Genomic DNA, 11993 nt, shown 5'->3' with positions numbered 1-11993 from the left:
GGATGGGGACACCATCGTTCTGGGATGGGGACCATGGGGAGGTGGCACTGCTCTGGGATGGGGACACCATCGCCCCGGGTTGGGGACCATGATGGGGGACACCACTGCTCTGGGATGGGGACCACGGGGAGGTGGCACCGCTCTGGGATGGGAACCATGGGGAGATGGTACCACTCTGGGATGGGGACACCATCGCTCCATGATGGGGACACGATTGCTCTGGGGTGGGGGACCATGGGGATGTGGCACCATCTGGGACAGGGACCCCGGTGGGTGGCATGGCTCTGGGATGGGGACCACGGGGAGATGGCACCACTCTGGGATGGGGACACCATCATTCTGGGATGGGGACCATGTGGAGGTGGCACTGCTCTGGGATGGGGACACCATCGCCCCGGGATGGGGACCATGATGGGGACACCACTGCTCTGGGATGGGGACCACGGGGAGGTGGCACCGCTCTGGGATGGGAACCATGGGGAGATGGTACCACTCTGGGATGGGGACACCATCGCTCCCATGATGGGGACACGATTGCTCTGGGGTGGGGGACCATGGGGATGTGGCACCATCTGGGACAGGGACCCCGGTGGGTGGCATGGCTCTGGGATGGGGACCACGGGGAGATGGCACCACTCTGGGATGGAGACACCATCGCTCTGGGACGGGGACCATGCGGAGGTGGCACCATCTGGGACAGGGGACCCCGGTGGGGTGGCACGGGCTCTGGGATGGGGACCCCGGTGGGTGGCACGGCGCAGGCTGGGGGCAGGTCCCGGGGGTCCCACCTGTGAGCTGGTTGAGGCCGAGCTGGCGCAGCGCGTGGGTGCTGTTGGGGTTGTAGTTGAGCAGCACGAAAAGCGCGTACTTCTCCTCGTAGAACTGCGTCCCGCGGATGACGCGCAAGTTCTGCAGCGGCAACGAGGCGAAGACGTTCATGGCGATCAGGATGTAGCCCGTCACCTCCCGGATGGTCTGCGGGCAGCGGGAGGGGTCAGCTGTGCCGGTGCTCCCCCCGTCCCCGTCCCCCCCCGATGTCCCCGTCCCCCACCTGCAGGAAGGACAGGTCCTGCGTGTGGTCGATGAGGACGATCTCCAGGTTGCCCATCACGATCTCGCAGTTGTTGTACATCTTGTGCAGCGTCTGGTACTGGTGCTGCGCGTCCCCCGTCACGCTCAGCCCGTTCAGCGTCCCCGCGCACACTGCGGGCACAGCACCCTGTCCCCCACCGTGCCACCCATGTCCCCCCAGGGGGTCCCTCTCCCCCCACCCCCAGGCAGGTCACATCCTCCCCTCGGTGGCCGTGCCATGCCCCCCCCCCCCCCCCATGGTGTCCCTGTCCCCTCCATGGTGTCCCCTCCACCCCATTACCGGTGTCCCCATGGTGCCCCCCTGCCCCATACTGGCCATGCTGCTGCCCCCATAGTGTCCCTGTCCCCCCCATGGTGCCCCCCCTGCCCATACTGGCCATGCTGGTGCCTCCATGGTGTCCCTGTCCCCTCCGTGGTGTCCCCTCACACCATACTACCTATACTAGTACCCCCAGGGTGTCCCCGTCCCCTCCATGGTGCATGTCCCCATATCGGCCATGCTGGTGCCCCTGCCCCCCACCATGCTGTCCCCATTGCCCCCCCCCTCCTCCCATGCCGGTGCCCCTGTCCCCCTCCATGCTAACCCCATCACCCCCCCCACGGCAGCACCCCCAGGGTGTCCCCGTCCCCTCCATGGTGCATGTCCCCATATTGGCCATGCTGGTGCCCCTGTCCCCATTCCCCCCCCCCCCCCCGTTGGTGCCCCCACAGTGCCCCTGCCCCCCCCCCCATAGCAGTGCCCCCAGGGTGTCCCCGTCCCCTCCATGGTGTGTGTCCCTATATTGGCCATGCTGGTGCCCCTGCCCCCCACCATGCTGCCCCCATCACCCCCCCCCATGCCGGTGCCCCTGTCCCCCACCATCCTATCCCCATCAATCCCCCCCCCCCCATGGCAGCACCCCCAGGGTGTCACCATGGTGCGTGTCCCCATACTGGCCATGCTGTCCCATTGCCCCCCCCCATGTTGGTACCCCCCACAGTGCCCCCTGTCCCCCCCCGCCATGCTATCCCCATCCCCCCCCATGGCGGCACCCTCAGGGTGTCCCCGTCCCCTCCCAGAGCGGTGCCCCCGCCGCGGGGGTGGCGATGCCTGGGGTGCGCGGGGGGGTGACGGGTGCTCCCCCACCCTCCCCTCCCCAGGCGCCCGAACCGGCCAGGCGAGGGTTGCGCAAGGCGGGTGCCACATGGCCCCCCCCCCCCCGCTCGCCCGCGACGCCCGGACTTCGGACCCGGCCGCCGCTGCCACAGCCCCCCCGCCTCGACACCCAGGATCGGGGCCAGGGGTACCCAGACCCCGCGGCGGTGCCCCCAGCTCTGGGGGCGGGGGGGGGGGGGGGGGGAGCACCAAGGGGGCCCCCGAGTTAATCATTGCCCGTCCCGTCCTCCCCCCCACGCCGGGGCAGACAGGGCCCCTTTGTGCGCGGGGCAGGATGCGGCCCCCTCCCCACAGCCGCACAAAGGGGCGATTGTGGTGAGCGGGGTGGGGGGAGGCTGAGCCCCCCGAAAGCGGGGGGGGAGGGGGGAAGGCAGCCCCCCAGGGGCACAGCAGGGCATGGCCCCCCCCCGGCCAGCACAGACATGACTCAGGCCTCGGCGGGGGGGGGGCACGGGGGGGGTAAATGGCGGCTTTGTCCAGCCCTGGTGTGGGGGCTGTGGGGGGGCCCAAGCCCCCTCCCGGGGGGCAGCTGCAGAGAACGGGCAGCTCAGTGCATGCAGGGGAGGGGGGCGCAGGGCCAGGACCTCCCCCCCCCCAGAGCTATTTTAGTAGGGAAGGGGCTATAAAAAGGTTCCCAGCTGTGTTGGGGCATGGCCCCCCGCCCTGACACCCTGGGGGTGGGCACAGCGGGGCTCCGGCAGGGGGGCACAGGGACCCCAAAAAACAAGACAGGGTGCTGGGGGCAGCTGAAACCTGCCCGGGGGGGGGGGCGTGCAGGATGTGGCCCCCACAGGACCCCGGGTAGCCAGGAACAAGCTGTGCTTGTGAATCACCAGCAGCCACTCGAGGGTCCCTCCTGGGGCACCCCCCTCCCCAAAACCGGGGGCACGGGGGGCGGTGGGTGCCCGGTGCTCCGGGTGCACCTGCCCACGGCGGGGTGACGGCCGGGGCCCCCCCGGGCGCCGTGGCGGCGGGGCGTTATCGGCGCGGGGCCCCGCTGGCAGCTCCGGCACGTCGCCCGCTATCAGCCGCGTGCCACCGCGGCCCCCCCGGCCCCCGCCGCCAGGAATAGCTCAGGGGGGACGCGGGGAGCTGGGGATGGGGGGGACGCGGGGGGGCCGAGCTGACCTCCTGCCCTAGGCCCCACGGGTGGCACAAAGGGGGTCTGTGTGCGCGGGGTGGCCGGCGGGCCAGATCCTGGCCCCGAACAAAGGGGGCTCTGAGCCGGGGGGGGACCCACACGGGGGGGGTAGGAGCGGGAGAGCACCCCGACGTGGGGCACTTATGGGTGCTGGCGGGGGGGGGTGGGGGGTGGGGCCGGCTGGACCCCCCGTAAGAACCAGCCCCCCGAGCGCGGCAGCAGCAGCACATGGCACGGCGAAGGCGCCGAGGGGCCGGTGCGCCCCCCACGTGCCGCCGGCGTGGCCCCCCCACCCCGGGGTGCCCCCCTCCCCCCCCCCCCGTCGGTGGCGGGTGACGCGGCCCCACCTTCGCGTCCAGCCCTCGGTGTTTTCCTTGTGGGGCTGGAAAACAACCCCCAGCTGAGCGCGGCCCTTCCGGCAGCACCGGGCGGGGGGGGGGGGGGGCGGGGGGGTGTCCCCTCCCAGGGGTCCCCCCAGCCCCATCGGGTGGTCCTGGCCCTGCAGCCTAAAATTAGTGCCGGCAGCTGCGGGGGGCCGCAGGTGTCTCTGTGCAGGGAGGGGGGGAGGGGGGGGGGCACCGAGCCCCGGCACCCCCCGAGCTACAGCCCCGGGTGGGGGGGCACCGAGCCCCGGCACCCCCGGGGAAGGGGCTACGGGAGCGGGGTCCCATGGTGCTGGAACTGGGACCACCGGGATGCCTGAGCGCCCCCGGTCCCGGGACCCGTCCTCGGACCCTCGAACGCTCCCAGTCCCGGGACCCCCCGAGAACTCCCAGTTTCGGGACCCCCGAGCGCCCCCAGTCCCGCCGCCTGTCCCCGGACCCCCGAACCTTCCCAGTCCCGGCACCTCCGAGCGCCCCCGGTTTCAGGACCCCCCGATCATTCCCGGTTCCACCACCCGTCCCGGGATCCCCGAGCGCCCCCGATCCCGGGACCCCTGAGAACTCCCCGTTTCGGGACCACCGAGCACCCCCGGTCCCACCGCCTGTCCTGGGACCCCCAAGAACTCCCGGTTCCGAGACCCCCGAGCAGTCCCGGTCCCGCCGCCTGCCCCGGACCGCCGGGTACTCCCAGTTTCGAGACCCCCGAGAACTCCCGGTCCCGGGACCCCCTGAGAACTCCCGGTTTTCGGGACCCCCGAGCGCCCCCAGTCCCACCGCCTGTCCGGGGACCCCCAAGAACTCCGGTTCCGGGAGCCCCGAGCGCCCCGGCAGCCGCCGGTGCCCGCCCCCCGCCGCGCAGCCCCGGTGCCCCCGCCGGGGCCGGTGCCCACCTGCCTGCGCGGAGCCCGGTGCCGGGGCGCGGAGCAGCAGCAGCAGCACCAGCAGCGGCGGGGGGGGGGGGCCGGGGCCGGTACCGGTCCATCGCGGCTCCGCGGGCCCGTGGCAGGGCCGGGCGCTGCAGCGTGCCCGGGCGCGGCGGGGGGGAATGCACCTGGCGCGGGGCCGCCGGGGCGGGGCGGGGGGGCGGGGCCAAGTGGGGCGGGGCGGCGGGGCGGGGCCCCCTGGGGCTGCCCGGCCCGGGACCCGCCCGCCGCGCCCGAGACCACCCCCCCCCCGGCACGGCCCACCCCCCCCGGCCAGAGAGCCGGCCTCATCGCAGACCCCCCCCCATCTCCCCGGCGCCCCCCCCGCCCCATCGCACACACAGCCCTCACCGGGACCCCCCCCCCCGGGACCCCCCCATCCCCCCCCGCCCCATCGCACACACAGCCCTCACCGGGACCCCCCCCCGGGACCCCCCATCCCCATCGCAGACCCCCCCCCATCCCCCCGGCGCCCCCCCCCGCCCCATCGCACACACACCCCTCACCGGGACCCCCCCCGGGACCCCCCCAGCCCCATCGCAGACCCCCCCCATCCCCCCGGCGCCCCCCCCGCCCCATCGCACACACAGCCCTCACCGGGACCCCCCCCCCCGGGACCCCCATCCCCATCGCAGACCCCCCCCCATCCCCCCGGCGCCCCCCCCGCCCCATCGCACACCACACCCCTCACCGGGACCCCCCCCGGGACCCCCCATCCCCATCGCAGACCCCCCCCCCATCCCCCCCCGCCCCATCGCACACACACCCCTCACCGGGACCCCGCCCCCTCCCCCCCGGGACGCCCCCAGCCCCATCGTAGACCCCTCCCCGGGACCCCCCCAGCCTGTGCATCCCCAGCCCCACCGCAGACTCCCCTCCCCGGGACCCCCCAGCCTCATCGCAGACCCCCCGAAAACCTATGCCCCTCCCCCGCATCGCAGACCGACTCTCTTCCAGGACCCCCAGCCCCATCACAGCCCCCCCCCACCCCCCCGGCCAGGGGCAAAATGTTGTCCCACTGCAGCCCCCCAGTTCCGTTCATCCGCACCCACCCCCCACCCCCCCCTCCGACAAAGGTCCGGCCCCCATCACAGACCCCCCCCAAAGGTCTGGCCTCATCATCGCAGCCCCCCCCCCCTCCCAGGTGCATCCTGACCCTGTGTGACCCCCCCGGAGCAAAGTCTGCCCTACTGCAGCCCCCCCCCCCCCCCCCCCCCCCCCCGTGCAAAGGCCCCATCACCCCCCTCCCCAAAACCACAGTAAGTGGGTGGGGGTTGTCTGAGCCCACTACAGCCCCCCCCAGGTGTAGCCTAAACCCTGTGCCACCCCCCGGGGCAAAGGTCCAGCCCCACTCTTTCCCCCGCCCCCCCCCCCCCGGGCAAATCCAAGCCCTGTTACAGCCCCACCACTAGGAGGGGTGGGCAGGGCGGGGGGGGGGGGGGGGGGGGGGGTTGTAGTATGTGCATCTGGCCCCACCACCGCCCACCCACATCCTTGAGGAAAAGGTCTGTGCCCCCCCCCCCCCCCCCCCCCCCGTGAAGCCTGGCCCCACTACAGCCCCCCCAGACCCCAAAAGGCAAAAGCTGGTCCCCCTGTGCCCCCCCTTCCCCCCCAGGGTAAAGGCCGGGCCCACTGCAGCCCCCCCCAGCACCATCGAGAAGACTCTGTGTGTGTGTGGGGGGCCCGACTCCATTACAGCCCCCCCCAGGGTGAAGCCCAGCCCCACTGCAGCCCCCTCCCCATGAAGCCAGGCCCTGCAGAAGACCCCCAGGTGAGGACCAGGCATCATCCAGCCCCCCCCAGCCCCTATGCAGGGGGAGTGTCAGCGTCGCCCCCCACCCTGCCCACAGCTCAGGGCAGGTCCTGGGGAAACACTGGGGACACCCATAGCCCCCCCCCCAGTGGTGCCAGTTCTGGGGAAGGGGTCCAGTGGCAGCTCTAAGCGCCCCCCCCAGGTAGGGGGGTGCTTCCTGGGGCACAGCACCAGCTCCGTCCTGCAGGCCCCCCCACCCCCCAAGGCTGGGACAGGCTTTTGGGCATCCCTGTCCCCCAAAACACAAACACCCCCACCCCCCCCAGCCCCCCAAGACAGGGCTCCTCCCCGTGGGGTGGGCAGCAGCCTCCCCAGGCTGGAGAATGGTGGGAGCCCCCCCAGCAAGCCCTTAACACTTCCCATGGCCCCAGAGCGACGCACCCCACCCCCCGCAGCCCCCCCCAGAGGGACGGAGCCAGGCTCGGTGCAGGGTCCTTTATTCACTCTGCGCTGGGGGGCACGGTCAGCCGGGGTCTCCTCACATGGGTTTGGGGGGGGGCCGGGGCGCAGCACCCTGCAGGGGGGGAAGCAGAGACTCAGCCAGAGCTGGGGGCATGCCCCCCAAGCCCCCAGCCCCCTCCCCCCATACATACAGCCGGTCTGAAGCGCGGCGGGGGGTCCGGTCCTTGCGTGCCTCCCGCGAGCGGTTCCGCACCACCTTGCTGTGGATGGCGCAGCTGACGCAGTAGTGCAGCTTCACGTACAGCTTGGGCAGGACATAGGCTGGGGGGGGGGGGCACGTGGGGGGGGGGTCAGCATAGCCCCCAACACCCATAATACCGAGGGGCACAGCCCCCCCCATTTAGGTGGAGGGGTCAGCACCGTTATGGAGGGCACAGAGGTGCCCAAAGGCCCCTGTGGGGCACTGAGGGGGGGCATCAGGGGGTGTTGGGGGGGAGGTTGGGGGGGGTCAGGGGTGCTGTGGGGAGGTTGGGGGATTCGGGAGGGGTGGGGGTCAGGGGTGCTGCGGGGAGGTTGTGGAGGCCCTGTGAGGGGGCTTGGGGGGAGGGGTGTCAGCGAGTGCTTAAGGGCCCTGGAGGGGTCAGTGTGCTGGCAGGGGGTCTGGGATGCTAGGGGGAGGTTGTGGGGGTCAGGGGGTGCAGTGGGGCCCCCAAGTGCCACCCCCCCCCCCCATGCCCTTACAGTCAAAGACGCTGGCCTCCGAGATGTCCCTGACAGCCGCGGCCTCCACAATGTTCCTGATGACAAATTTCTTGATGGCCTTGTCCTTGGGGACGCAGCGGGCGCAGTTGGTGCAGCGGATGGGCTGGACATGGCCACGGCCCTTCTTGGCCCGCCCGTTGTTCCTCCTCTTCTTCGTCTGGGGGAAGGGGGGCAAAAGGATGAACCCCAGTCCCCCTGCCCACCCCGCCAGCACCGCTGGGAATGGGCCCCCCCCCCACCCCTGTGGGTCACTCCCCCCAGGGTCACTGCAGGGCTGGCACAAGCCTTGGCAGCCCCTGCGAGGCCCTCCAGGCCCACAGCACCCCCTGACCCCCCAGGGCGCACCCAACGGCCCCACTGCAACCCTCTGACCCCCCCAGGGCGCCTCCAACCTCTCCACTGCACCCCCCACCCCCACACAGCATCCGTGACCCCCCCCCACTGCACCCCCCGACCTCCTCAGGATGTCCCCAGCTGCCCCACCGCACCTCCCGACCCCCCACAACCTCCCCCCAGCACCTGTGACCCCCCCCAGGCGCCCCCCCCGCTGGCCTGACCCCCCCACAGGGCCTTCACAGCATCCCACACCCGCCAAGCCCCCTCACAGGGCCCCCACAACCTCCCCCCAGCACTCCTGACCACCCCCGGCTCCCCACAACCTTCCCCCAGCCCCTCCCGAGCCCCACAAGCCCCTCTCCGCCGCCCCCCTGCCCCCCCCCCTCAGCACTCCACATGGGCCCCCGGGGCCGCCCCACGGCCTCCCGGCGCATCCCCCGGGTCCCCCCTCGGCGTCCCCCGCCCCGTACGGGCCCCATGGCCTCATGCGACCCCCACAGGACATCCCAGAGCCCCCCAGAGCCCCCCAGGACCCCCCTCAGGCCCCCCCGGCCGCGCCGCGCTCACCATCTCGCTGCCGGGGCGGCGGAAGAGGGCCCGGCCACGCGCCGCCGCCCTTATATACGATCCCTCCGCCCCGGATCGGCTCCGCCGCCGCCCGCGGCCAACACGACCCCGCTCAGCCCCCCCCCCTCCTCCTCGCACAGGCCCCTCCGGGGGATTCGGGGGGAGTCGGGTGTCGGGATTCGGGGGGAGTCGGGTGTCGCGGGGGGTGGTGCGGGGTGGGGGGGTGGTGGGGAGGGACTATTTTTCCTCCTGGCCGCGGCGGAGGGATCCGGCGCTACGCGCGGTGTGAGGGGACTCCCGCGTGCGCCCGCCCGCGCCTTGCGGCGTGTGTCGTCATCGCGCCCGCGCGCGCCGCGGGGGCCGCTGGGAGATGTAGTTTGGGGGGGCGGGGCCTGGTTGGCCGCGTCTCCCCCCACCCCCCCCCGCGATCGTGGGGGGCCCCCCCCGTGTCCCCGCCCGCTGTGGGGGGCCCCCGTGAGTGTGTGTCCCCCCCAGAGGGGGCCCCCAGGGTCCCCCCTCAACCCCCGGGGGGACCCCGGTGTCCTGCCCCCCCTCCCCCCCTCTTCTGGCTCTGGGGGGCCCCCCGCTGTCACCCTGCCCCCACCCCCGTGTTCAAGGGGGTCCCCAAGGGTATCCCCCCTCCTCCAGACCCCCAGAGGGGACCCCCAAAGTTCCCCCTCCAGCCCCGGGGGCCCCACCGCCATCCTGCCCCCCTTACACTCATGGGGGGGCCCCAAGTGTCCGTCCCCCCCCCAAACACCCAGAAGGGACCCCCAGTGTCCCCCCCATCCCCGGGGACCCCCAGTGTCCTGCCCCCCCAAATTTTGGACCCCCACCATCATCCTGCCCCTCCCAGTGCTCGGGGGTCCCCTGAAATGGCTCCCCCAACCCCCCTAGAAGGGACCCCCAATGTCCTTCCCCCACCCCCCCTGGGGGGTGCCCCCCCAAATTTCCCACTCATTGTTGGGGTCCCCAAGTGTGTGTGTGCCCCCAAACCCCCGGAGGAGACCCCAGTGTCCTGCCCCCCTTGATTCTGGGGGGCCCCCACTGTCATCCTGCCCCCCCATGCCCACAGGGGACCCCCAAGTGTCCCACACTTATGGGGGTCCCCAAGTGCAGCCCCCCAACACGTAAAGGGCCCCCCCAGTGCCTCCCCCACCCTTGGGGGACCCCCAGTGCCCTGCGCCCCCCCACGCTCATGGGGGTCCCCTCCCAAGTGTCCCCTTATTACAGAGCTCCCCAAAATGCCCCCCCCCAACCTCTAGAGCAGACCCCCAATGCCTCCCCCCACCCCTGGGGGACCCCCAGTGCCCTGTGCCCCCCTCCATGCTCGGGGGGGGGGGGGTGTCCCCAAGTGTCCCACCCACTACAGGGCTCCCCAGGTCCCCCCCCCCCCAACACCTAGAGCGGACCCCCAATGCCTCCCCCACCCCTAGGGGACCCCCAGTGCCCCCCCAGACCCTGCAAAGAGAAGCCCCTCCACCCCCCCCAGCCCCCCACCCCCAAGAAGGGGAAACTTGGGGGGGGGGGGGGGGGCGTTTAAATTACTCCGGTTTATTTATAACAGACCTTCAGCCAGTACAGTACAAAACTTACAGTAGTAGATCTCGTTACACAAATAGGTAATTACAATATCTTACAGATACAAAAGCTCCTGCGGTCACGGGGGGGGGGGCCTGGGGGGGGGGGGGGGCGTAAGGGGGGGCTTGGGGGGTGTTTTTTATCCAAAAGCGAGTCTAACCTCACAAAAAAGGGAAAAAAACAAAGACGACAGCAAATCCATTAACGATATACAAATGAAAACTCGTTAGAAAGGAAAGGGGGGGGGTGTGGGGGGGGGCTGGGGGGGGGGCGGGGGGGGGGGGGCTGGGGTATTGCACATCATCGTTTGTTCTTCATACATCTGATTAAAAAATATAGATATTTACAGGAGTAAAGCGACCTGGAGTTTTACAAAATTCCTACATTTTTTGTTTTAGACTCTTTAACAGGAGAAAGAAAAAAAGAGACGGGGGGTGGGGGTGGGGGTGGGAGAAATAATTAAAAAACCAAAATATCATAAAACCCCCAGAAAACCACCAACGACCTAAAAGTGGCCAAAAACGGCGGCGCTGGCGTTTCGGGGCGTAAAAACCCATTTTTGGGTTTTTGGTGCTGGAGTCAGTGGGGGGCGGGGGGGGGGCTCCGGATCATCGTGCTGGCCAAGAAGGTGCGAGCGGACCCCCGCGCTGAGCCCCGGCCGTGCTGTCCCCCTCCCCTCCGGCCACGCAGAACCCAAAAAAGCCAGAAAAAAAAATTTTAAAAATTTAAAAATTAAAATTATAGATAATAATCAAAGAAAATGGGAAATAGGGGCAACGGGTGTTGCCGCCGCGTGAGGTGGTTGTGTTTGTGTCCGTAGAAAAAGGAACAGCCTTTGGTTTCAACCTCAGGAGCCCGGGGGGGGGGGGGGGCGGCTGCTGAGGGGCATTTTATGCATCCTGGGCTGGGGGAGGAAGCGGGGACCCCCCCCAGGCTGGGGGGGGGGGCTGCAGCCGGGGGTCCCGGGAGCGGCCGGTGTTACCGCGGCCCCCGCCAGGGATGGGCGTTGGGGGTCGCGCGGTAGTTTTTGGTTATCTGTTGCCCCCCACCCCTGGCCCTGCTACGTCCCTCTTGGGGGGGGGTCCTGTCCTGGGGTAGGAGGGGGGGGGCGTTTCTTGAGGGGGGGGGGTCTGGCTCTGGACCCCCCCCTTGTGATGGGGAGCCCCTTCCCTTGGTGTCTCTCCCCCCCAAAACCATCCCGGCAATGTGCCCCCCAGAGCCCATCCCTGGGGGAAGGGGCTTGGGAGGGGGTTGCTGGATGCAGAGCCCCCCCCCCCCCTCAACCCCCCCCCTCCCGGGGGGTGCCGCCGGCCTTTGGGGTGCCGCTGCGGGACCAGGAATGACACCGGAGCGCGGGGAGACCCCCGATCCCCGGGAAGGCTTTGGGGGCAGAGGGGGGGTGGCGGCAGGGCGGGGGGGGAGGGTGTGGGGGGGCCCGATCTGGGTCCCCAGCACCGGTGGGCAGCGTAGGGGGGGTCACCCCCGCAGCAGAGCGGGTAGGAGATACTGGCCTGTGCCGAGGAGGAGGAGGAGGAAGATTCCCAGAAGGAGGATGGAGCCTGGCTCCCCTTTCCTTCATTTCAGGGGAGCGCTGCGGACCCCCAGCGCTGCCCCCCCCCCCCAGCGCCCACCGTCCCTGGGGGGCTTCAAACGCTGGCACAACCAGCACCGCGGGGACGGGGATGGGGGGGGGGGTCCTGCCTTACGCTCCCTGTATTGAATTAAACTCATTAAAGCTCGGGGCGCAGCGGCCCCCCCCACCGGGCAGGGGGTCCCGCGAGCAAGGGGGGGGGGGGGTCCCGTGGGATTTTAGCACCTAATCTGAGGTTGGCTTCGC

The 11993-nt window shown here is 70.9% G+C and overlaps 2 protein-coding genes across 2 annotated transcripts in view; both read right to left on the bottom strand.

The window, feature by feature from the left end:
* ERBB3 (erb-b2 receptor tyrosine kinase 3) overlaps nucleotides 1–4810 on the bottom strand; it is a 21049-nt gene extending 16239 nt beyond the window's left edge. Inside the window, 3 exon segments of the mRNA XM_055792392.1 lie at nucleotides 789–975; nucleotides 1052–1203; nucleotides 4663–4810. Of these exon segments, the coding sequence (XP_055648367.1) occupies nucleotides 789–975; nucleotides 1052–1132 (268 nt within the window). The 5' untranslated portion in view covers nucleotides 1133–1203; nucleotides 4663–4810.
* A 2119-nt stretch (nucleotides 4811–6929) lies between these two features.
* Nucleotides 6930–8739, bottom strand: RPS26 (ribosomal protein S26). The gene is given in 5 exon segments (XM_055792017.1): nucleotides 6930–7022; nucleotides 7102–7127; nucleotides 7130–7231; nucleotides 7652–7829; nucleotides 8576–8739. Coding segments are annotated over 5 exon segments (345 nt in total). The 5' UTR covers nucleotides 8579–8739; the 3' UTR covers nucleotides 6930–6986.
* Nucleotides 8740–11993: the final 3254 nt, after the last annotated feature.

This window comes from Falco peregrinus, chromosome 19, assembly GCF_023634155.1.
Source record: "Falco peregrinus isolate bFalPer1 chromosome 19, bFalPer1.pri, whole genome shotgun sequence".
In the NCBI taxonomy this organism is placed as follows: domain Eukaryota; kingdom Metazoa; phylum Chordata; class Aves; order Falconiformes; family Falconidae; genus Falco; species Falco peregrinus.
This window is presented reverse-complemented; position numbering and strand designations above follow the sequence as displayed.